The sequence below is a fragment of the Microtus oregoni genome, unplaced genomic scaffold (assembly GCF_018167655.1).
Source record: "Microtus oregoni isolate MIOR12 unplaced genomic scaffold, Mior012 000055F_ref0000237, whole genome shotgun sequence".
Classification (NCBI taxonomy): domain Eukaryota; kingdom Metazoa; phylum Chordata; class Mammalia; order Rodentia; family Cricetidae; genus Microtus; species Microtus oregoni.
Window position 1 is genome coordinate 6738255 of NW_024543831.1, and position 27087 is coordinate 6765341.

Here is a 27087-nt window from a genome sequence, read left to right on the forward strand (position 1 = left end):
TCCGATTTTAGAGAAGCAACAGGCCCGTCGAAAATTCTCTCACCAGTGTCCTAGAAAAGCAGCCCAGGGTTTGTCAAACCCAATAAGCACCACCCACAAGGTTTTTAACCGTTTTCGTGTTCATCACTACAGTATTAGGTAATCTATACTTTATTCAGATCACTGAATTTGTTCCACATGCCAAGAAAAACATTTTCAATCCATCTTAGCCTCCCTCTAAAATGCAACCACATGGATTGAGTACACATTTGGGATGAATGACACTAAAAACAAATGAACAGTTCGCTCTTGGGAATTGCAAAAGACTGTCAAATCCCGGGAAATTTATTCTTCCTTTTTTGTTTTGCTTTATACAAAGAATGGACACCGAACTTTAAAGTATGGAAGTGGCAGAGGTAAGGGGACACTATCAATAATCAATGTCCATGATATAAGCCTGTACTATAGCTCTACCATGAAGCCATTAGCTTGTAAGCAATATATGTCAGTGAACCTTCTATTGTGACAAATAATTTATAAGAAAAAAAAAGATTTATTTGGGCATAGTTTTAGAGGACACAGTCTACCATCAGGCAGATTCACTGGCTTTAGACCTCTAAAAGAAGAAGGCATACCATGACAGAAGCATGTAGCAGAATGAAACCATTCATCTCCTGGCTAAAAAGTGAGAGACAAAGAACAAAGAAACAGAATTCTAGTGTCCTACAAGGGCATGCACCATGACCCAAAGACTTCCCACGAAGCCATGCCTCTCGAATTTCTGGCTACCTCTCAATACAACCAAGCTAAAGACTAAGCCGCTGCTGTATGCACCTTCAGATACATTGAGGATCAGCCATGTGAGGCAGGCCCACAGGCCCACAATCCCAGCTACTCAGGAGGCTGAGGTAGTAAGATCACAAGTTCAAGGCCTGCTTGAACTACAGCCTGAGTCAAGGTTAGCCTGGGCCTTAAAACAAAAGGTAAGAGAGGGCTGGGTATAAGACTGCATAGCAGTAGACTTGCGTGGCATGTGTGAGGCCCACGGTAAAAACTCAAACTATGATAATGGCTGATTCTCTCTTGTATATTGTGATACTCCAACAACTCCACAAAGTAACAGTGGAAATACACCCCAGTCAAGAAACATTGATTAAAAACATGTTTTCCTTCTTCCAAAAGACAGAGACATTTTGAAGAACTGGCTGTTTGTTCATGTGTGCTAGGAGTAATGATAGCATGCTTGTAGTCCATAAATATAAATAAAATTATCTTAACTATTCCCATAAAGATGTCATGCACATAAGCTGAACATTATTAAGAATTATGGACAAATATTAACAAGTACTAGGATGAAAATAAACTTCAAAGTTGCAAGCAAATAAATGCTAATACAATTAATGATCTTACATGACAACAAGGAAGAGTCAAGACTCATCAAAGTTGTGACACATATCATAATTTCATTCCTTTTTATTTCCAATAATATTCCATTGTGTAGCTATACCACATTTATGAGTTGAAGGACCTTTAGGTTGTTTGTATTTTTGGTTATGGTTAATAAAGTTGCATTACGATTACCAGACAAGTTTTTGCATGAACAAGTATTTTAATCTCTAATGGAGTAAAACTGATGGGTCACATGGTAACTCTGCTTGGTGACCGTCAGACAGTGCTCCAAAGAGGCATACCGCTTTCTTTCGTAACAATGGTGTATAGGGGTCCTGATGTTTCCACACCACTGCTCAAGCTTGTAGCCTTTTTTCAGTATTGCCATCCTAGATGGTGCAAAATGGTATCTCACATGGATTTGACTTACGGTGTCCTTATTGCTGAAGCGAGCTTCTCCTGGTCCTCGGTGTCTCTGGTCTTTTAGACGTTTACTCTGAGCTTCTCAAGGAAGCTCTGGGGGAGGAGGTACTCTCCACTGGTGGAGGAGGTCCTTTGGCTCACGTTTAAAATCATGAAAGGTGCTCCATTTTATCGAATACTTTATATGAGTGTGGAAATGATCACATGCCTTTTCATATCATAGAAAGCAATTCAAGTAAAAGAGAAATGCTGTGTTCTACTTTCAAATACCCAAAGTGGCATGATATGAAAGAGGCCAATAACAAGTAGCTTCATGGATAAAGCGGGATGTTTTTAGTACAACATGCATATGATGTATATGACCTTTGGAGTCCGCCAACTATCCTCTGGTATTGTAACGAAATCATTTAGAGCAATGAGCTTTGTCTCTATGACAACATACATTTTTTTTTGTCAAAATCTGTGTATGCAGGTAATAGCACACTTTCCCCTTTCTAAAATGTCACAATCTGCGCAAAATAATAAAAAAAAAAACTAAAACCACATACATTGCATTAAACACCGCAAATACTTATGCACCTGGTGAGCTTCAGGAACCATAATGGCTAAGAGAACTGTTGCCAACCAGAAGAGCTAGAGCATCGCAGGGACACCTGGGGTGTGCTGTACAGAGGGGGAGAAAGGGGTTAAAATAGTTTGCCTACGAAACCTTAAGGGATGTCTCCATTGCATCAAGAGTATTTCTGTTTATTCTCGATGTTTACACTCAGCCAATGAGTCCTAAAACACAATGATGTGAAAATGATGCCATTGTTATTAGGAGAATTTCAAATACATCATTTAAAATCAATTTGGGGAGCAAATTACATCTGCAAGACATTAAACAGATCACATTTTTCTACAGAAATACTTACACATAATTTACATAATTTTATATTGTGTCTCCTTCAGTCCCATATCCCCGCCCTTCAACAGCAGCCACTTAAGGTTCATTCCTATTTCTTGGTTACCATTTGATTGATCTGGAATCCCCAATATCGTGCCTATCATCAAATTTTCCTTCTTTTTGCAGGTGCAGAAGGAAAAACTGCTTACAAAACTACTGAGATCTAAAACAGAGAAACTGCATCAGAAAAGCAGGAGTCCCTTTGGTCTCCACCCCAGAGTCCTGGACCCTGGCACACCGGGACTGCTCCGCATAAAACACAGCAGCCAAAAGGGACTCTTCTTCCACCAAACACTGCACTAATTCTCCAGCATTCAGCCTTTCCACTTGAATGGGATAAAAACTCTTTTGAGAACAACAATTACAATCCCCCCCATTTTTTTTCTCAGGCGTACTGTTGGACTTCTTAATGCTCGCACAATGCAAATAAAGCAAGCTTCCTTTCACAGCGTGATTAATATGCAAAGACCGCCTGCTTTTTTAGTAGGATGTGAAGAGCCACCAACAAGCTTTTCTAAACCCAGAGGTTTCTACAATTATTTCCTCTGTTTATTTTTAAACAGAGGATCACACAATAATGCCAGGCGCTTTAGCTCTAATTTGCCAATATTTTGTAAACAATGGCAACTTAGATTTTTAAACTTTTGTGTATATTTAAAACTATGGTCAACTATTGGGTCATATGTATTAATTTTCTGCCCCAAATCTAGGAGACTCGTTTGCATGGAACAAGATTCTGTTATACCTCTTTTTATCCCCCTGGAATTGAATTCACTTTTAAATAGCAAATAATTTACCTGGCATAAACTTTTGGGGAAAAAAAAATCTGCTACTGGTATGACTTACTGTAAATACCCAAATGAAACTAAGAAATAAATTACTTTGTAATAATAATCCACCTATGTTATATACCTTTGTAAAACTTGTGACTTTTCCAGTTATTACATTCAATATAAGACTATTTTAACAGGAAATAAATGAATAAAACTTGTTCAATAAAGCAATATCATAAATAATATTAAATATTCATGTAAGAATCACATACATATACACTTATTGAAGATAATTTTTAGTCACAAATTTTACATATTACTTCTACCAGATTTTTTTTTTTTTTTTTTTTTTTTTTTTTTGGTTTTTCGAGACAGGGTTTCTCTGTAGCTTTGGTGTCTGTCCTGGAACTACCTCTTGTAGACCAGGCTGGCCTCGAACTCCCAGAGATCCGCCTGCCTCTGCCTCCCGAGTGCTGGGATTAAAGGCGTGCGCCACCACCGCCTGGCAGATTTTTTTTTAAAACCTTGAAGGGAGAGTGTCTTAGTCAGGGTTTCTATTGCTATGAAAAGACACCATGATCCTAAGGGAGATTCCATAAGCCCTTTCCTGTATCCTTGACTCTACAACCAGAACCACGTGTCCAAAACTGCCAAGTTCTGCTGCCTACCTGGGCTAGAGCATGCCCCCCTAGTTCACTTACAACTACTTCGGTTTTCTGTGATTTCCTTCACTGAATGAACTTGGCTGCCCTGGTATTTGCTCTGAGGACCAGACAGACCTTGAAGGCAGTGATCTCCCTGCGTCTGCCTCCTGAGAGCTGGGGTTGAAGGCAAAGCATGAGTCACCATGCTTAGCCCTAAGCTTTCCTTTAATTCCTTTTCACAAGTTGGAAGCTTAGCTGGGTGAGGTCTTCCTTGGGTCCATCACTCCCTTTATTCTATTTAGCCTCAGATTTCTTTTTAAACTTTTTATCCCCTTGAGCACCGGACTTGACTCCATTACACTTCCCGGTGCTCCTTTTCTCCTCAAACTGCACATTCTTTAGTTTTCCTTGTTCAGCTTGCTCCTCTCCATCACAAATCCACATAAGCATGGCTACCATCACCAAACAAACGCAGTCAATACTAGATGGCCTGGAAATCTCCTCTGTCAAAGCTGTTAATCCATAACTCTTCAGTCTAGCTCCAGAAAGATTTTTTTGGACAAGGGCAGAAAGCAGTCACATTCTTCACCAAAATATCACAAGAATGGTCTCTGGGTCAATACTAATATTCTTCCCCCTCTGAAACTTCTTGAGCTGTACCCACACAGTTCAGTCCCACTTAAAGTATTCAACTGCTTTCCTAGTCCAAAGTCCCAAAGTGCAAATTCCTCCAAACAAAGGCACAGTCCGGCCTATCACAGCAACACTTCAGTCCCTGGTACCAACTTCTGCCTTAGTTAGGGTTTCTATTGCAGTGAAGTGATACTGTGACCATGGCAATTCTTATGAAGGAAAACATTTAATTAGGGCTGGCTTACAGGATCAGAGTTTTAGTCTGTTGTGATCATGGTGGTAAGTATGGTAGCGTGCTGGCAGACATAGTACTGGAGAGGTATCTGGGAGTTCTACATCCAGATCAGCAGACAGCAGGAAGAGAGAGTCACTGGGCCTGGCTTGAGCATTTGAAGCCCCAAAGCCACCCCCAGTGACACACTTCCTTCAACAAGTCCACACCTATTCCAAGACCACACCTCTCAAGTAGCGCCACTCCCTATGAGCCTATGAGAGCATGTTCATTCAAACCATTGCAAATGTGGTGTTTGCATGCGTGTGTGTGTGTGTGTGTGTGTGTGTGTGTGTGTGTGTGTGGTGTGCACACTCCTGACTGTGAGCAAGTACATGTGGAGGTCAAAGGCCTGTGAGTTTCTGGGGATTCTCCTGTCTCCACCTCCCATGTCACCTTAGGAGTATAGGAATTACAGATATGAACCAGCAAGTCTGGCCTTTATTTGAATACTAGGGATTGGAACTGGGTTAGGGATAGGGTACTTGGTATCGGTCCTTAGATTTGTGCTGCAGCACTTTACCCTCTGAACCATCTCCTCAATCCCAGAATGTTGAAATAAATTCAAACCCATCAGACATGATCATTAAAACCTTTCAGACATGATCATAAAACCATCCATAATAAAATTTCTGTCTGCCTTATCATTTGACTCCCCTTCTGGTACCCCACGGAAAAAAAATCCAATCACCCAGTTACTTGACATTTCCAATTACTGTTTTAAACAAAAAAATGATCAATAACTCAAATGTCTTACTTTAGATATGAGGCTTTTTTAATCAATATATTAAGCATCAAGATTTGATTTTATGTTTTTTTTGTAAAAACTGTAGATATAGTTTTCATATACAGGAGGAAGATGTGTCTTACCACTTCAAACTGATTTTCAGTGAAATTGTTCCAAAATTATATTTGGATCAATTACCAATCACAGCCAATGTCAAAACCATCATGCCCGTACTGGCAGTTCCAAATCCCAGGATATGGGACTCTATCTACCGAAGAGATCTGCATATTCTCAAGAGGGAGGTTAGCATCAGTTCAAGGGCATCCACAAAGTCGTCAAGACATGCTTGCTTGCTTGTGAAGCTCTGACCATCTCCTGCAGTCCCCTTTCCACAGGCAACCAAGTGCATGGTCAACACTACCAGATTCACCTCTAGATTCGATTTCATCTCTTTCTTGGAACCTTTCAATCTAAAGTTAAAATTTATTGCCAAAAAGATTAAAAGTGCTAATTAATTTGCTTTAGTCTACAGAAGATGAAAAGTAAAACTAAATTAGCAATGTTACTGTAAGTCTCTTATGTTAAGCTAGTTAACATTGTACAAGTTTAACCCTGTTTATCACAAACAAAAGGTTTAGCAATTGCAAATGCATGAATAGCACTGCCAGCATGGCTCAGCAAGTTTACTGAGTTCAAGCCCCAGAACCCACATGACAGAAAGAGAAAATCAATTCCCATGAGTTGTCCTCTGACCTCCATATAGGCAGGCACACACATGCCCTTCACACACATGTGTGCACGTACACACACACACACACACACACACACACACACCACAATAAATAAATGGCTCTAATGTTAAAGCAGAAGCATAGATGAGTAGTAAGTAGTCGAAAGAATTTAAAATTCATGCTTCCTTAAGCAAGCTCCACCCACACACATATTATTAAGGTTGAATAAAGTAACTGAGATGTCTTTACTCTTAACTCTGTACACGGCAGAAAAGAGCAATTCAGAGCAATGTGTTGCTCTGCCTCCCAGTGACTATATAAGGACCTACTCGAAATATTCCTTGGAAAATCAAATAAATGATTATGCGGGTTTCTTATTTACATATAAAACACTTTTAAATTCCTACGTCAATTACCATGTAAAACATTTTCCTCAAAAATTAATACTTAGAGTATAGTTTGGCTATAAAGGAGCACAAACAATAGAAGCATTCTTTTCGTGAGACTGGAGGAAGAAGAAGGATGGCCTTCATGCCCAGTTATCTTAATTAAGTCTGACTGGCAATTTAAATCCTGATTTCAAAGCCAATTTAGCTCAAAACGACCTCCAATCCTAATCTAGGGCAGCTAACCAACTTACTCTCACTCCGTTATCTTCAGAGAACACAACACACCAACCCCCCTTCCTCTTTGCTCCACTTACAACAGACGGTTTTGAAAAATAAAAATTAGACATGACGAGTAACTCGAAGCTCAGTGCACAAAAGGAAAAGATAATCTGAGAGGTGAGCAAGTGAATTTTAATTATCTTTTCCTGACACTTCAAGGATTCATTTTCATTCCATCGGAACAGATACCACAATGTATTCAGAAGCTCTATAGTATGTGGTATGGGACCTTCATGAACTTACTAGGTATGCTCCCCTTTTACCTCCAACTCCCAGGATAGTTTCGTGGAGCACAGGAGCTATTCCAGGCATACTAGGTCAAGAGAAAGTCTCTAGTAAACCTTCTACTGCCTAGCAAGTCTTAGAGGAGGCCATTTGTATGCACAGACATGAACTTGCTCTCCTGGTTCACAGCACTGCTGCCAAGCCCACGGCTTTATATCCAAGAACTGTTGACTCTCGGGCCACCCTGAAGTCATCGGAGAACTTTATGTTCATAAAAGTTCCTCAAAAGCCTATGGCTTGCCTTTACACTTTGAACCAAGAATCCCTTGAAACTGCCTTCATGAGCCTCTCTTAGGGTTTCTGACTTTGATGTACCTCCAGACATCTATCTTTTGTTTTAAGAACTTTGCCGGCTTCTTTCCATCTCAGCAAATCTACACTAAAATGTGTGGGACAAAAGATTTCAAAAGCCTGCATTGGCTGGTAGTGATTAGGAACCTAGGCAGGCTGCTAGAAGTTTCTCTTTCCTCTAACTTTAACCTCCCAAATGTGCATGCCCATGAAAACACACACACACACACACACACACACACACACACACACACACTTACTTGTAAGATACAGAAAATAGCAGCCAAGCATCTTTCCTATCTCAATGGAAGTCTGCATTTCAATTGACCAGGAAGCTACACCAGAGGAGCTAAGGAGCAGTAATTAGGACAAAGGTGCTACTTCCCAAACAGGGCACTAACTGGAATCCTGAAAGAAAATACCCCCAACACATTTCTTCCACTCAGAGAAAGACAGGAATCTGCTGCTGGAATTTCTTAAACCAAGTAGGCTAAGAGGAAACATATGTACAAATGAGCAGAGAGGATACTCTCCATCTAATATCCCAGAGGTCTCTGCACCATCACCCTGCAGCCCAAGCCCATCCACAAGACTCCTTGCATCCTTTCAGGATCTGACTCCTACTCACAGCCGAGGATTATCATCACTTGACGAATGAAATGATACGTGAAACATGAAAGGGGTCGCTAAAGCATAATAAACATGAGCTTGGAGGACAAAAAGATGATATAGAAAGCAAAGGAAAGTCTCCCAACCCTCTGCCATATAAACGGTACAGTTCTGCAACAAGAAAGAGGTTACTACTGAAAGAGACATTCCCACAACAGCAAAGAGCTCCTAAAAAATCAAAAAGGTTAGCAGAATAGAAAGTTCCAGAAAAAAGTCTTGAGAAGCACAGGGAAATGTAATAAAAAAAATACAACAAGAAAAATAGTATTAAGAAAAATTAGATAATTAATCTAATTTCTGAAAAAAGAATAAAAGAAATAAAGAAAATCTGAAAATCTGAAATTAAACAATATAAAAAACATCAATATCCAGATTAAAATAGTCCACAAGAACCAATTCCAATATAAAAGTCAACCTACATAAAATCCCATAAATAAAAAGTTGCAAAACACAGTAAGTAAAGAGAAGATCCTCAATTTTGCCAGAGAAAATGTAGAGAAGTATCAAATTAAAAAGTCCAAATCAGGATGGCCATGGACTTTGCCAGTACAACACTGAACATTCAAAACATGAAGCAACACCTTCAAAGTCCACAGGAAAAACAATGCCCAATCTAGAAAACTGTATACAAGTAAATCTAAATTAACTACAGGAAGCCTATAAAAAGCAACAACTTGAAGGAGTCTAGGACATAACCCCAGAAGGCAACAGTAAGACAACATATTTGAATGTCTCAAGAAGAGATTTTGCTGCAGTCCACAAACTTGAGGATATCTGGTGACAGACACATAGAAAAATAACCAAAGAAAATGGAACCCATTGCAAACCCCCAGACACACAGAAAGTTATAGAACAAATGAGACAAAAAGCAAGGCATTATTCAAGCTCCGGTGTGATAATGTTTATGTGGTCTTATGTTGGTTTAACAAAAAAGAGGTATTCTGGGAGACACAGGGAAAGGGAAGAGGTGGACATGTGGTGTGGAAGCACTAATACCTGACAGGAAAAAGGTAACAATACTTTAATAGGAAGATTGATAAACTATAAATATGGAGGCAAGAAATGGAGAAAGTGGATGCTTCAATAGAGTCAAAACATGGAATGGGAGAGCTGAGGAGGGCAGAGGGGGCTAGACACAGGTTGATTGCATTTTATTCCGGATCTTATAGAACTATTCAAGTTCATTGCAGTCATATCACTTTGCTAAAAGGCAATATGAAATTAATTTCAATAAAGAAGAAAAATAACACAAGGTAAGCAATTCCAAATAATGTTCAGGTTGGTGCTTTTCATCTAAAATGTACTTTAGCTCAGAAGAGAAGACTTGGCTGACCCACTAACCAAGTTTGCCTTCTATTTCTGTGGTGAACACCATGACCAAAATCAGCTTGAGGAGGAAAAAAGTTGCTTGGCTTATACATCCTGATCAGAGTCCATCACTGAGAGAAGTAATGGTCAGAAGTCCAAACAGAGAACTGAGGCAGGAACTGAGCCAGAGGTCATGGAGGAACACTACTTACATAGCTGGCTCTCAGGCACAAGTTTAGCTACCTTTCTTAGACCTCCTGGGGTGATGTGTCCAGGGGTAACACTGCCCAGAGTGATCTGGGCCCTCCCACATCAAGAAAATTCTCCATAGACTTACCTCCAAGCCAACCTGATATAAGTGCATCCTCAATCAAGGTTCCCTCTTCCTAGGGACACTAACTTGTATCAAACTGACAACAAAACTAACAAGGACACTCGTTTTCTCCTACTGCTATGAACTTCAAGCCAAGCTGTGAAATCGCTGTATAGCAAAGTACCTCTGGAGTAACGAATGTGAACTAACATATGTCCCAAATCCTTGGGGATTCATGAAGTATATCTGTATCACAGGTGAATTTTCAGGTGAGCAGGTTCAATTGTACTGTCTCTTTTTTTCCCCAATTTGTAGTTCATGAAGACATCAGAATTCCAGTCTAGATTTGCTTTGCCTTTCCAATTGTATAGAAACTTGAACTCATGCATACTCCTGTGAACAGCTAAAGACTGAAGACACATAACCGAATGACCGAACCCATGTGACTGACACCTGCTCCCTGTAACAAACTATAAATGTCTCTTCCAACTGCACTATATTATGAATACCTCTTTGTACTATACTTTGCCGAACACCTATCAATTCATACTACGTTTTGTTATAGGCACTCCTTTGCCATTCTGTGATGGGTGGGGTCTTTCATTTTTTACTTTAACTTTTTTTCATCTGTGGTCTGATTTTTCTACTTTTATTATTCTTTCTTTTGCCAAGCTATAACATTTTACCAACAGTGTGCATATCCCTAACTGTCAAGTCCTTTGATTCAAATTCAAACCTCAGAGCCCTTATAAATGAAATGGAAGCTAGGAAATTGATTAAGAATAGATTGACTCTCTGAGTAAAGATTTAAAAGCTTCCCTGTGGGACCAGTGCATACACTTTAATTTCTGGACTTTGGGACATCTATTTTGGCAATTCATTCTTCGTCTTCCAAAGAAGTAAGGTTGCCATGCCAGTCAAATGACTTCCCGACTAATGAAGTGTCACCAATATGATCTTTAGCAGTTAGCATTATTTAAACATCCTAAGTTTTATTGCTCCACCAACACAGCAAATGGACAAATTCGATATTAAGTCTATTCAAATAGTATAAAAAATATACACACATCAATACGGTTGTGCATGTTTTGTGTGTTGTACACATGTGTGTATACACTGATACATGCACATGAAGAAACCAGAACAGGATTCTGGGTGTTCTCTATCACTCTCCAACTTGATCCTTGAGACAGGGTTTCTGACTGAATCTGGTGAGTGCCATTTTCTGTCTAGGCTGGTGGCCAGGAAGTCCCAGTGACATTCCTGATCCTTTGTCCTCCCCGCCCTCAGCACTGGGGCCACAGGAACATGCAGTCATACCTAGATTTCATATGGCTGGTGAGGATCGGGACTCAGCTTCCTATTTTCGCACAGCAAGCACTTCATCTACTGAGCCATCTCCCCAGCCTTTGATTTCTAAGATTCTATTTTTCTCAAAGTCAAAATCAACTAGAATTCGCATGCACATGAGATAAAACAGTGACACAATCCACCGTGGTATATCTTCCTCAGCTACAACTCATGGTGATCCTGAGACCTCGGGAAATAAAAACTAAATGAGAAAAATGTGATTTTAATTATAATCAATATCTAAACCCAACACTAATTGCATAGCCCTTCACTGGGAACCTCAGCAAAAAGAAAGGAAGACGAAAAATTACCAAGCTCACTATGTACCAGACAGTTATATGAATTAGCTCACTTCCTCCTCACAATAACCCTATTAGGTAGGTATTATTATCGTTCCCTCACATATAAATAAACCAATTGTCAGAAGGATTAACTAAATGCCCGGGGTCATGGAAAGGGAAAGAACCACAGTCTGAAATGAAGGTTTGAAACTAAAGACCCATGGTCTCTGCCCAAAAGAATGACCCTGCACTTGCTAACAAATCTTGAAGGCTGCCAGATTGCCACCTAAATGTAACCCTGGTAGGATAACTTCAGCTTAACTTGTGCTTAACACCATCTCTTCTAAGCCACGTAAACTCTCTGAAGTGAATGTAAATTTTTCGTAAATTGGAAAGAATTGCCAATCACAACTCTTGCCACTCCTTTGCTGATCTGATGTGAAAAACAAGACATCCAATCAGCAGAAAGCACAACCTTCTACTAAAGCTAGGCACAGTGGCTCAGGGCTGTAATGCAGCCCTACTGAGGCGGAGGCAGGAGGATCATGAGTTTGAGGACAGCCTGGATTACATAATAGGACCTTGTCTTAAATAAATAAATAAGAAATAAAAGGGGAGTATAAAAACTTGCTATGTGCAATCATAAAGGCTTGTTAGAGGCAGAGAAATACACATTGTGTGACTCAGTGGTATATACCAGTCTGCTTCGCCCACCTTCCTCCAACCCCAGCCCCCCTTTAAAGTGCCCCTCCACTATTGGGAAGAGCTCTCCAACCACTCCTCGTTCTAAGGCAATCTGCATCTTGCTAGTGATGTGTTAGAGTCTTACGTATTTGGCTCTGGATGCTTTCTAGTATTGCCAGTTGTCTTTTTCCTTCTAAACAGACAAGCTGGGGTCAGGTGGCCATAGAACTTTTTCCCCTTTCTTCCCTTTCCCCCTCCTTCCTCTCTTCTTGCTCTCCACTCACTCCCCTACAGTGCCTAAGTGAGAAGTTGGGTAAGTAGTTGTGGTGGTTTAAATAGGAATGGCCCCCACAGACTCTTGTGTTTGAATGTTTGGCCCATAGGGAGTGTGGCACTATTAGGAGGTGTGGCCTTGTTGGAGAAAATGTGTCACTGTGGAGGAGGGCTTTGAGGTCTCATATATGCTCAAGCCACTCCTAGTGACACAGTTTTCTTCTGATGCCTGGAGATCAAGATGTAGAATTCTCAACTCCTTCTCCAGAACCTTGGTCTGCCTGCACACCACTATGCTCCCCACCGTGATGATAATGGACTAATCCTCTAAAATTGTAAGCCAAGCCCAATTAAATGTTTTCCTTTATAAGAGTTTCCACGGTCATGGTGTCTCTTCACAGCAATAGAAGACAGTAGGTAGTCTTGCTGTTATTTCTTCTCCCCTCCCTCGAAGCTCACTAAGTCTCTACCCTGTACCTTCTAACCCTATGCTCTCTCTGCTGCACATGGCTTCATGGTGGTGGTGCACGCCTTTAATCCCAGCACTTTGGAGGCAGAGGCAGGTGGATCTCTGTGAGTTCGAGGCCAGCCTGGTCTACAAGAGCTAGATCCAGGACAGGCTCCAAAGCTACAGAAAAACCCTGTCTCTAAAAACCATATATATAAACCATCTCAGTCTTTCTGGGCATTATGTCTGTGGTCCCAACAACTCAGAAGGTCACATTTTAAGCAAGTCTTCATCACAAAGTGTAATCCAGGTTAGCCTGGGCTACAAAATGAGACCCTATCCTCCAAAATTTAAAAATATAATGATGTAAATAAAGAAACTCTGTCTTTCTCAGGCACCTTCCTTCTTGGGGACACCATGGACCTCACTTGGATTCCCTATCGCCTACATTTCACCTGGGCCTGGCACCTATCTCCAAAGCCATTAGAATGACTACTTTTCAGAATTAGCTGCTTTATAAAATATAGCTCAGTGGTTTTCTTCAGACTAAGCAGAGTTTCTGGTACAAATAAAATACCCTTTTATAAAGCCATTCAACTATCTTTCTCTTGATAAAGGATAGAGTTGTATTATCATTTATAATGAGTTTCACACTTATGTTCTTAATTTATTCTATTGAAATGGAGACATCAGTGCTCAAAGAAGGTAAATAATGTCCATTAATTCACTTATCTGGTCAAAAGAGAGTCAAATTTTAGACCATAATCACTTGACTATAAACCCAAAGCTTCCTCTTTCTGCCTTATCTTCCTACTATACAAAGCCGCCATCTTCCTTGGACTCTGAGGGTCAACTTATCTGGGTCCTCTTCTCTAAGGCTCTAGGTCTTCAGTAAGTATTTGATCTTACAAGGACAAATCTTTTCACTAACTCTTTGATTGTCCAGCCACTGTATCTAGTGCTACATAAAACCAAAATTCCTCTACCAATTAATTGTTCCTATCTAGCTTTCTGCCAACTCAGAGTGAACCTCACAAGGAGTCCAGGTCAGCACACACTTCATTCCCTATTCCCAATCAACCTCTCAAAAATGTTTGGTTTTAACGACTGTTTTACATCTCAAGAAACACACATCCCATTTGTCTAGCACTTAAGACTTTAATGTGACCCATCATGCCTGCCTTACACACCCTTCATAGCAATTCTCCCTCTTGTGCCATCTCCACGAAGAAACAGGTCCTCATTGTTCTACTGATCTGTGGTCCCTAGAGGCCTGGATCATGTTCTCAATCCTCCACACCTTTTTCAGAGATTAAAAAACAACCAAGAAGATTCTGTCTATCCGAGTAGTGTGACCTGGCTCCTTCACTTAGGAAGACTGGTCACACAGCATCTTTCATATCTTAACTATGGGAACTAAGTTAGAACGTCCTTTGTAACCACTTGGAAGCTTCTACAGAGCCAAAATAGTAGTTTACAATTTATTTTTTTCTTCTCCAGCCTCTCACTCAGAGTTATGCACAAGGCAGGCACAGCAAACTTCCTTTAAACACACATTTTAGATAAAAATCTATTACCTCAAAATGAACTAAACGCTTTAAAAGAACCCACTGAGTACTTACTGTTTGTTTCAGCTCAACAAAACCTAGTGAGTGGTTTGAGCATCAGGAGCTCTGTACTGCAGAGAGACACAAGCTCAGAAAGGGGAGAATGCACAGAATGTTAGTGTGGTTAGCAGATGTGCAAAACCCACACCTGGCCACAATGTCCCCACACCATGCCTCTTCCCTTTGGTGGGGCTCATCAATGTAGAGCCATAGCAGGTAAGTTGGTTACTCTTTTCCAAGTCCACCTGCTTTCAAACCATCCTTGAGAAAAGGAGTAAATGTAGTCAATACATAGAAATTATGAGCTGGTCACACTCCAATAATTAATTTTCTTGGGTTTTCTTTTTCTTTCTTCTTCTCCCGGTCCTACCCTGACCCTGTTCCCCAAACCCAACTGCATATATTTTGCTCAGGTGGCTTGCTCTTCTTGAACCATCTCTTTCGCCTACTCCCTCTCATCTCATCCAAACTCGTCTCCTAAGCAGAGCTCAAGGAGCTCCAGGCAGAATCGATTGTTTCCTTTATTAGAAAAAAACCAAAACCAAACAAACAAACAAACAAAAAAAAAACATGGACTAGTATCTCTATTTGTAAGGTAGGCAGCTCTGGAAACAGAGGCATATCCCTCTTGACTTTATAAACTAAAACCAGGCACAATCTCTGACATTGTTTGACCTCAAGATGTTAGGAATTTTTATTAGATAAAGGAATTTGGCTTTGCCTGTTGCTCTTCTTTGTTCAAAGCAGCCCATCAGTCATGCCTTAAAATGAGAATACCATCTGTCTCTTCTATTTGACAGTTGTTTAAATGCTGCCTTCATTTCCCTGACCATCCAATAAGAAGTAGATTTCCTCTTCCCAAACACTCCCACAGTGCCCTGTCCCCTCCCTTAGGTCTTAGCAAAATATGCCATTATAAATGTGTGTGTGCATTTTCCTTGGTTAACAGCTGTATTCCTCTGCACTGTTCGCCTAGGAACTGCATAGAAACATCATCGATATGTTTAGCTGATCACCCTGATTCCAATACAGGCACAGAGCAAGTCCTTAGTAAATATTTGCCAGAATAAATAATATGAAAATCAAATGATTCTATAAACTACATACTGATAGTTAAGATATAATGATTGGTATTGTGTTCCATGTTATTTGCTTTTAGCTACCCAAAACAAATTCTTCCCAAGCCACCTTTCGTTCACAGGGCTACTTCCTGCCCAGGCAGTTGGGTATTTATGTCTAATTCACTTGAATAAGCATAGCAATTACCCTATTTTATTCGAGTTGGTAATTTACAAAAATACCTGCAGTGAGAAATTGTAGAATACCTTAGATCTCACTTCAGATTCTCTGGAAAACAAAGGTCAAGTGGCTTCTTTACAAAAATAACCTTGATTTTGACACATGATTCTAAGCTTGAAAGCAATGCAACTGGTGTAAGGACCATGTTCAACAAGCTGGAACTGTTCACCTATATCCTAAAGCAAGGAGATCCATACAGTCCGAAGCACAATTGCCAAAGCAAGACCAGAGGATTCCCAGAGCCCTGCAACTACACGAGTGCCTTCCTAGACCCTAAGAGATGGGGACCTGGCCGTGTCTTTTCATGGTCATGTGTTTTCTAAATCCTTGCAAAAGCAAGGGGGTTGTGAATTTTCTGCAGAGGCTCAACATTTTTTAACATTTATGGCCCATGGAATCTCGATCCATTCTTACACTCATGGTTTTCCATCTTATGATTGAACCACTTTCCCCTAAAATATTTAAAGGCAACACGGCCGAGCTTGGACACTTAGCAATTATTTCTTCAACTCTGGTTCTGATCACTTGCAAAGCTATGGTTTCCCAGTGCTCTCATTAACATCTTTGGAAAGGACAGCACCATGTCTCAGTACTTTTTCTAGTTCCAGATACATCCACTTTCCTCACTTAATACCCCCAGTTCACATCCATTGAATTCTTGTGGTCCCCCAAATAGTCAGGATTCCATCACACAGATGTACTAATATCTCCCATTTCACAGGAGGAGAAACTGGAAGGTGGAACATAACCCTTTCATATGGCTAAAGCTTCAACCCATCTTGGGTACCGCTCTTCATCTCCAAGCTGGAGTACTCACCACAGGGCTTCCCTGATAGCAGAAATTACATCATCACACTCCATTTTGACTCCCCGCAGAGCTGATAGTTAAAATTTGGCACCTGATAAACATATCTGATCCACTGTTTAAAAGAATATGTAACAGGATCTCAAACAGTGTGAAATTACCAGGAATGTTGTGAAATGATGAGATAATAAGAAACCAATGGAGAGGCAGCAACCAAAGGCTTTGTATATGTTATCCCTCGGGAATTAAACAAGATAGAAAAAGAGGGAGTTCGGATGGTGCAGTGTTTTCGGCTTCACATCAAGAAGTACTCGGTGAGTACATAGTAGGATGCAGATTATACAGAAGGCTTTGAAGTCACGGCAGCCATGTGATCTTTTCAATCAAGAAAGCATTACATATATCAAGATGGAAAGAATGCATAACAGGGCCATTAAAATCTTGGATGCCCCATATATGAGATAGGTCCTTCCACTGCAATCTTTTTTTAAGTCGCTGATTGCTTAGAAGCTAAATTATTACCACAGGGAGGAAGAAGTGTGTCAACCTAACCGAAAACCAGTTAACTCAGTGGCTGCCTGTAGACATGGCCTCAGAGCATTTTAAACACAATGTATTGAAACTGCCTGAAAGGCCGCCATTTGGCACCCAGACCAACATCAAAAGGCACTGTTCCTAATGAGAATCTGCAGCTGAGAGACAGTATTTCAACAGCCTGAAACGAAAGGGCACAATGGCACCGCTGCCAATGCCAGATCATTTACATCCCTCGGCATCAGCTTCAGGAGTTAATAACAAAAAGGGCTAGAGGTGGCAAGGCCACAGTCATAACCTTCAGATTGACTTCTATATTCCAGTGTCCTACAGGAGCAAGCATATCTACGTGTGTTATAGAAAACATTCTCGCTAAAATATTTTTTAATACAAAATCTCCAGGCCTCATAAAACCTAACCATTAGGATTCAGAAGACTCCTTGTGAAACTCTGCCCTTCCTATGAGGCTATCTTTTATAATATTCCTGACAACTTGGGGAGTATATTAAAGAGCGTACACAGTTCACTATTTAATTTTACTCAGAATTTTTCCTCTCCAGCAAAAGGTATCTGGGTTTTGGCCTTCTTGACTTTCTTTTAAAATTCCATACATTCCGTAGTCTATAGATTTGTTAGATCACCAAACTGAAGGATTATCCATCGTGGAGTTTGCATTCAAATATTTATCTTGATACCACAAAGCATTTACATGTCTACAGTTCTACACTTCAATAGTACAGGGGAGTGTTTTACGAGTGCCTTTGTCCCCTCCCCAGCTTCAACTGTTTCAGCAGATAGATAGGGACAGGTGTAGCTAGCTCCTGCCTCCCTCCTCAATTGGTTCTGGTCTCTGTCATCACAGACCCAGGATTGTCAAAGAAAGTTCAAATGTCCTTCAGCAACAGGTACTCAGTCACTCATTTCCCACAAAGTTGGGAAAGACTGGAAAATACCTTTGGAGGTCGGCCAGCAACACTGAAACCACTTGCAGTCTGGAAAATAGCCACAGTTCTTTAACATCGACGATGCAAATAGGAGGGATTCATCAAGCTAATATGAAACATGGCCTTCATTATTTCAAAATAAATAAATAAAGTGGGTGCACCAGAAATCCCAAAGTCCATTTTTCAAGCAGCATGAAGTTTACAGATACTGACTATAATTTAAGAAACTGAGTTCTGGCAACAAGAAAAACATCTGTCGTAGTAAAGATCAGATTCTGACTGACAAAATGGTGCTATTTATTTTGAAAGGCAATTAAGACATTGTTCCTAGTGACAGGAAAATTTAGAGATTATTTACATTGAGTTATAGATTACCTATCAGAAGAATTCAATTAATGATAAGTATACTCCAAAGGGAAGCACTTCAAAGGCTCTTAGACGCGGGGGCTCCCTGTAACTAATTTCTCCCTTGGATTACTTGCTGACTGGAGTCAATAACCGTATCTGCTACAAATAGCACGCCAAAGCCTTAATTTTTCTTGATATTGTTGGGTTGGTTTTTGGGGGTGGGAAGGCATTTGCCTTGATTTTTCTTCTTACATGCATTTATTTTTGTCATATGTGTAAAGGTCAGAGGGTAATGTGCAGGAATCAGTCCTCTTTCCTATCATATGCAGTTCGGGGATCCATCTCAGGTCAACAGGCCTGGTGACAAATACCTACTAGGCCATCTTGCCTGTTCAGACCCTACTTGTCTTAATTTTTGATCAAGTTTAGGGAAGTACTTTGCCATTAAATGAGCAAATTCTTAGTTTAACTAACTGATGTGGAAAGACCTGGGAAAACTGCTTTCCTAAGCAAAGACCTGAGATACAGCTTTCTGGTGTTCTAACAACATTGTTAAAAAAGAAGAGACCTAGTAGGGCCGTGGTGGTGCACACCTTTAATCCCAGTACAGAAGGGAGGCAGAAGCAGGCGGATCTCTGTGAGTTCAAGGCCAGCCTGGTCTGAAGAGTGAGCTCCAGGACAGCCTGAAATACACAGAGAAATCCTGTTTAGAAAGAGAGAGAGAGAGAGAGAGAGAGAGAGAGAGATATCCGGGGTAAAGGTACCTAGAAAGAAGGCCCCAAGTTCAATCCCTTGGTGGAAGAGAAATGCAGTAACATGGCCAGCATGGGATAAATGAGAACCTGGCAGGGCAGGTAGATCATCATGACTTTTGTCGTGGCAGAGCTCATGGCTGCTATATCAGCACTTGGAAAGATGAAGCAAGAGGATCCTGGTCTAGATAGTGAGTTTCAAGCCAGTCAGGTCTATATAAAGATCCTGTCCCCCCTCAAAAGCTGAACAGAAACAACACCATAAAATTCACCTTACAGAAAAACGGAAATAAATGCAGGGCCATATTTCCACAATTCAGGATTATAATCTCCATTTGTCTTTAGTGTTTAAATGAATTCTCAGCTGTTTTCAGTGCTTTTAAGTGTGCTAAAATTTACTGACAGCAAGATGTTTTTGGAAAGAATCAAGAGTGGTAAAAGATTTTCCATATTAAGTATGGCTTTATTATGGTCCTTTAAATTCTGATCAAACTTCACATTTCCTACTGTATATGAAAATCAGTGTAAAAAAAATAGAGATCTGTTGCTCTTACAGACTGATGAAATGCATCTTCAGTTGTTTAGCAAGAAATATTGGATATGTGTTATGTGTATGATGTGTATGTTGCCTTTTGTACTAAATTTATTCTTTCTTATAAGCCTAGTGTTATCTTGCTAGAAAATAATTTCTACCTATTCCTTAACTCTTATAGGCTATACCAGCAAAGGACTGGAATTGTCAACTACGCACCGTTTCGGATCATTCAAGCACGTCATTCCACCAACCAACATTCAACAGACACTAATTTACTATGCAATTATGCAACCTGTCCTTTTATTCCTAAGGGGGCAGAAGACACCTACAGCCAGACTCAGCAGCATTTTGTTTGTTATGCGTTAGGCTATTCATTGAGGAGCCCTAAGGTTAGCGTTTCATATATCTAAATTTTCATGTGCACCAATAACGGAGAGTTGAATTATACCATTGTCTGTGGATACCCTTCAACATCTGCAGCCCCAAACGGGGAGGGGATGTGCATAAAACCCTTTGACTTGAATTCTCTGGATTTATTTTTAGGCTGGTAAAAGCAACACTTTAATTGAAAATTCTCTTTGTAAAACCACTTCTTTCTTTTGTTAAACAGTCTAGTATGTGCTTTTTTTTCTCATCGTCACCGTCTGGTCTTGGGGGCAGAATAAGGATGCTGTCGTTTCAGGGAACCCTGGTCAGGATGCCAGCCTTGCCTGAGCATCCGGGAACACGTCAGTATTGGATTCTCTTTCTCAGCTTCCACGCGGGATCCAAACCCTGAGGGTTACACCCATCTCCATCATGGAGAAGACCATCAGGAGATCCTAAAAAGACGCAACATGGAAGACCAGGTCTCCATTGTCAAGCTCCTATCCAGAAGGAAAGTCTCAATAAACACACCCTAAGAGGGGGGCCACCTCATAGGAGCCACAGAGAGCGCCACAGAAAAGGGAACGCCCCTGCCAGCCCTGGGCCTGGTGGTACCGAGGAGCCAGTCGGCACTCCCTGTCAAGACACGCCCTACCACGCCTCGCCACGCCCCTCCAGTCCAGCTTCTAGTCCTTGGCCAGAGGGTCAGCGCACGCGCGCGTCTGCGCTCCGGGCCACATCTTGGGGGCTACTGTCCTCTGCGCTCTGAGGCAAAGCGCTGGGGAACAACTGTGAACCATGGAGGGGGAGCCGGGATGCTACAAGCCAGCGTGAAAGAGACACGAGTTAGCAAGCATGAGCTGAATGGATCAAGAGATGTTCCAGAGCCCATCTCCTCCCCATTTTATGTCCCCAGAAACTCCCTGGCAGCTAGAAACAGTATTAGGGCGGGGTCTCTCCCGGCGGGAGGCGAGCGAGACCGTTAAGCTAGAACACCCGGAGACCGTCTTGGCAGCTCGGGCGCCACCCGCGCCGCAATAAAAGCCTCTCGCGGCTTCCCGCCCAGCCAGCCTCGCTCTGATTGGTCGCAGACCGGAGTTGGCTGGAGGCGGTGGCCCAGCTCTGCTCTCCTGTTGCCCACGGAGGGGGCCGCGCTGGGTGCTCCCGGGCCGCCCTGTGCACTCCCCACCCAGGGCTCAGCGCTCCAGGACAGGTACTGCCACATTTGACGGAAGCGACAGGCAAGCGCTGCCCCCCACGCCTAGCCTGCTTTCAGCTGGTGCTTGGCAGCACACGCCCCCCGCCCCAGCTGTCGGCCCATCCCACCCAGCTCTCGACCCGGGCCCAGCGCCCTTTTCTTCCCTCTCTCCCAGTTCGTGGGGACGCAAAGCGCAAATCCTTGGGTGGTGTAAAGGGAGCAGCTGGAGAAGAGGGTGGGCACACTAAAAAAATTTTCAGGGAAGACGAAATGGAAATAGTCAAAATGCAATGCGCCCCCCCCCACCCTCCAGGATGCTGAGAGTCTCTGGGCGGCGGCACAGCCCCCGCCACCCGCGACGGCATTGCTAAGGTCTTTCTCCCGAGCGCCCCATTGTTCACACTTTGCCAGGATCAGAAACATCGCCCAGAGAAAGGAGACTGGGGCGAGGTGTCTCGGGCAGCTGGCTACCTGCCATTCTTCGCTGGCACCGCGCAACCCTGGGCTCGCGGTGCGTGTAAAGGCACACGCGCACACGCGCGCGCGCGCGCGCACACACACACACACACACACACACACACACACCAGGCAGCTCGGATCACGCCCTCCTCGCCCTCCGCCCCTCTGCACTTCCTCCTGTCAAAACGCGGCGCTGAATCCTCCCATCCCTCAGTGCTCCCGGCCGAGGGCAGGCTTTGCAACTACCCAGCAATTTGGCAAATGAAAAACTAACGTCATTTGCACGGGGGTGCAGGAACGACCACACGGCCCTGCGGTGCTGCCCAGGGTTGCCCCATTTTGCAAACCGTTATTCGGGGCGGGGAAGAAGGGGGAGTACACGAAGGCGGCAAGCCCCACTTTATCACACCCCAGGACGAAACGATAAGGAGAAGCTGCCCCAGCCTTATTGTTCACTCTTCCCGAAGCTTGACAAGCCCCTCTTGGTAGAGGATGAGCCCGGGGGCGACACCACCCGAGTCGCGCATCCCCACCGCCCGCCTTCGGAGAAGGCGAAGCAGCGCTCCCTATAACCACAGCATCCCGGTCCCATACTCCTGTCCCACCTCCGCGGGCACACAAGTGGGAAGGGCGTGCGCGGCAGCCACCGAGCGGGGAAGCAACCGCGTCCAGCGCCGTCCCGGAGGGCACGGGCTTGGCTGGACAGCAAGGACGATGCGATGCGCTCCCTTCTCAGCTCAGTGAAAATGCTCAGCTCAGTGAAAATGCCTTACACACACACACACACAAAAAAAACCCTCCAAAAGAACCGTTCTCCTCGAGGAGAGGGAGGAAGGACAGGGGCAAGTGGACAATTAGCAAACCTGATGTAGAATTTTTAAAAAATAAAAATGTACCTGCAGTTCCCAGGAAAAACAAAGTCCAGATGAGATCCGTAGTTCGCAGCATTGTAAACTGCAGGCTGGAAGGGATGTTCTGGCCGCGGTAAATTCTGTGCCTTCCCCTTGCTAGCGACTGTGGACGGCGGCGGAGCAACGGACCGAGGAGCAGACAATTGCCAGGCTGGGTATGATTATTTTTGCAGAATTGTTTCCTGCCAGCCACTGCCGAGCTGCGTTCACGCGCTGAGCGGAGAATGAGTGACAGTCCCAGCCTCAGCACACTGGCAACTCGGAGATCCCTGCGCTGGCCCGGGTTGGCTTTGATGGAACTGGGGATGCGAGCGACAGGCGGGGGGCGGAGGTGAGAACCTCACTGTGTCCTTCCACCACGCCGACCACAAATAGTTCCTCACATCCAGGAGGTAAGAGACAGGGGAGGCAGATGCGGTCGCCTGCAAAACGCGGCCTGGAATTATCGCGGGGAGCCGGGCTCTTCCACTCGCATCCTTGCAGGCTGAGCTGGGATTTCTTCTTTCCACCCTTTTCCTTCCCTTATTCATGCCTTCGCAGATCCTTCTGCCCTCCAGCGTTCCTAAATCAGGAATCTGAACATTTTAATAATTACCAAGAGAAATAAAAAAGAAAAGAATTTTTGATTTGGGTTAGATTTTCAAAGTTGTGGGGATTCCCCCCCCCCCCCCCGTTTAGTTACTAAAGTCTTAGCAATAGGAAGCATAAGGCTTCATTCGTAAGTGAAGGAATATGGAAATTTGGAGAGAGAGGAAGGTTGCAGAGGTTTGTTTTGTTGTTTGTTTTCTCTGGGCTATGAGGTTTACCTTCCCACAGAGGGAGCAACTCACTCAGTAGCACATCTCAGATCTCCAAAGTGGGGTGGGGAAGCCAGTCAGAAGTAATATCCAGAAATAAACAGAAACTGTTGACAAGTATTAGAATCCTGACAGCCCCCACCACCACAACCATCTTCCCCTCTGACTTTTCTGTAGGCATTATGGCCTAGGAGCAACAGTTCTTCAACAGGGCACAACCCCCATTCTTAAAGCTATGAACATGCAATATGACTGAGCTATCAGCCCAAAGACTTTTATTAACCATTCAGCCTTGTTTGTTAAGAGAAGGGGATGGGGAGCAGAGTGAAATCAGCACACATTCGTACCTGAACAGAGCTTGAGTTGCACAAGACAGACAGATGAGGGTGTTCTGGAAGGGTCTTGACTATGTTAGCCTTGCACAGTGACATCCTCCAACAGAGGAAAGCATCAATTCACCCATGCGCCCTCCCATTTACTTCACGGGGCAGGCTCCTAGGTGCCATAGCATTTAAAAAAACCACCTTCTTCTGACTGATCAATCACCCTTCAGCTCTCCTATCTCCTGTAAAATGAACCAGGTGCTGGGGTTTCCAGGGATTCATGGGAAGCACTCTCTTCTCCCCCAGGAACCTTTCCCTTTCACTTTTGTAATATTTACCTTACCCTGATTATAAACAATTCAAAAACACAAAAAAGCATAAAGGCTCAAAGAGTATCTCTATGCCCCACAGAGTCTAAAGATATCCACAATTTTCCTAAGTCTTCTATATATGCCAACAATTGTGTGTGTGTGTGTTTGTGTGTGTGTGTGTGTGTGATGCAGGTGTGCATGTGTGTATTAGTAGGTGTGTGTGTGTAGATGTCAGAAGATAACTTTGGGTGTTGTTCCTCAGCCACCGTCCACCTTTCTTGAGAAGCCTCCCTCCCCATCCTGGAGCTTTCATCCAGTAGCCTAGACTGGCTGGGTAGTCACCTCTAGAGACCTGCGTGTCTCCACCTCCCAAGATCTGAGGCTGAAAGCACACTGCCACACCTGGCTTAAACAAACAAACCAAACTGGCTTCTGGCGATTAAGCTCAAGAACTCCAGCTTGCAAGACAAGCAATTTACAGTCTGAGCTGCCTCCTTAGCCCTGCATACAATTTTTATAATTAGCACATTCTACTAGCAATCTGAAGCCTGCTGATATTTCCTAATGGCATATAAGCATTTCCCTGCAGCCATGAGAAGAGCTCTCTAAATAGCTCTATAATATTTCTTCTATGGATGTCTCCATAGCTCTCCCCCCAACACTGGGTGTTTGATAATATAAATAATACTTTTATGAACATCAACTCAAGTATTGGTTGGGTAGCCAGTGTACTTAGCCCTGTGTTTGATGTAATGGATATACATCTACTATAGCGTGATCTGGAATGTTCCTCCAAGACCCAGGAAATTGAGTCTTGGCCCCTAGAGTGGCTTAAGTAGGGCAGGATAGAGCATTCAGTGGTGGGGACAAGAAAGACACAGGATCACTTGAGGTTGTACCTTGAAGGGGATATTGAGAACCTTGTCCCTCTGTACTTTCTAATGACTATGAGCTTTTTTTTTTCCTTCCTCGCAATCCTTACTATGGTGTGTTTTTGCCCCAGGCCCAAAGGCAGCAGGATGAAGCTGCCACCGACTGAGATCTCTGAAACCATGAACTAACAGGAACTTTTCCTCCCCATAAGCTGTTTGTGTCCCATACTGTTCACAGAGACAGAAATCTGACTCTTCTGCACATCACATGCATTTATATAGACTTTTGGGTGCTGTCTTCGTTTCCACACTGTCTTTCGCCATTGTGTAAAATGACCACATTATACCTTCTAATTTTATGTGGACGAATATATCAGACTCTTTCCTAATGAAGTTTTCAGTGCAGAGAAAAATAGAGTAGGCCGAGGGTGGAGAGGAGTGAAGGTTGGAGCACCGAAAATAAATGTTTTCTAATTTTACCACCCTGAGTGAGACACACCCGTCCCTGCAAACCTCGCTTCTTATAGCCCACGTCAGTAGAAGTAGAAGATTCCTCACTACTTTTCTCCCCCAAATGTCCCTATTTTTAGCCTTTCGATGTAGACAAGTGTGGAAATCCTATCTCACTTCAGCATGAATAGACTTTTTTCTTTTTGTCTCTCTCCAGCCCCTCCCATTGCCTTGTAGCTGTTCGCTATTGTCATGACTCATTCTAGAATTCTGTTCCAGCTACTCCAGTCTCCAATCCTAGGATCTCTCTGATGTTCCTGTAACAGGAGGGACCACTGGTCCCCAGTTCTTCAGCTCTCTTCTGTGTTCTTTTTCCACACTCTTCCCACGAACCATTTTTCTTCAATTTGATAAAGCCATGGCTGTCTGTATACCTTTGCTGAGAGATAGATAGATAGATGATAGATAGATAGATAGATAGATAGATAGATAGATAGACAGACAGATAGATAGTGCCTAAGCTGTTAGGCATACATCAGTAAGCAACTCTCAGTGCCCTTAGGGTCCATGTAGGGGAAGGAGACATTAAGACTATGTGTAGGAAGGGAGATTTACTTGTGTCATCTAAGAAGACAGTCACAGAAAGAGGCCCCCCAGAGAGCCAGGTCAATGTTGGAATTGGGAAGTTCTAGTTCCCAACAGTGTAGCAGGAAAAGAAACAAAGAGACTTCCAAGAAGCAAACAACAGAATTTTAAATTGTTCCCAAGACTAGATCTGAGGTAGAAGAAGAAACATGCTCCTCTCCTTTTTGTTCCACAGCTATCTACTGAGTATCAGGCGCTGCTCTAGACACAGAGTTTGTAGCTCTGGGCTTGCATTCTGATGGAGAATACATAAGATAAATCATTAGACCTCTAGTAGAGAAGCCATGATAAATATCAAAGAGAGGAAGAGGAAGAGGGGAGAGCCGTGGGAGTTCCAGGTTACAGAGGAGTTGTCCTTTGGATAGGAGACATATAAAAAAAATAAAGAAAGGTTTGAGATCAAAGCTTCCTATGTCAGGAGTTGAACAGCTGCTGGTGACAGGGACAGGAAATAAGAAAAGAAGGGAGATTCAGACAAGGTGGTAAGCACAGGAGCAAAGATGCAGCTCTGGAAATTCTCTGTCTCAGGCCCAGAAAGTGATTTCCAATGGTGACGTGCAGGACACAAGAGACATTACGTTGGCGTGGGTGTTTCTTGGTTAAAGGTATATGCCGGAGGAGTCACCAAAGTAATAGAGAAGAAGAAGGGAAAATGAAAATTGCTAAAATACCTAAAAGAAGCAGAAACTTTCAATGTAGTTAAAAATAAAACACAGTTTAAAAGACCTTCTAGGGTTTAGCCATTTGCAAGGCCTTTTGTGGGCTCTGGGAGAGCAGATTTGTGGAGAGATAGGAAAAGAGACATCTCTATCCTCAGGATAAAAGGATGAGAAAGAAGGAGGAGC

At 42.7% G+C, this 27087-nt stretch overlaps 1 protein-coding gene across 18 annotated transcripts in view; it reads right to left on the minus strand.

Annotated features, from left to right (window-relative positions):
- Ncam1 (neural cell adhesion molecule 1) overlaps nt 1-23192 on the minus strand; it is a 293933-nt gene extending 270741 nt beyond the window's left edge. For all 18 annotated transcript variants that reach the window (XM_041638367.1, XM_041638365.1, XM_041638372.1 and 15 more), the window contains exon 1: nt 22830-23192. In XM_041638367.1, coding sequence (XP_041494301.1) covers nt 22830-22881 — 52 coding nt within the window. In that variant the 5' untranslated portion in view covers nt 22882-23192. The remainder of the gene's footprint in view (nt 1-22829) is intronic.
- Between the last annotated feature and the right edge of the window lie 3895 nt (nt 23193-27087).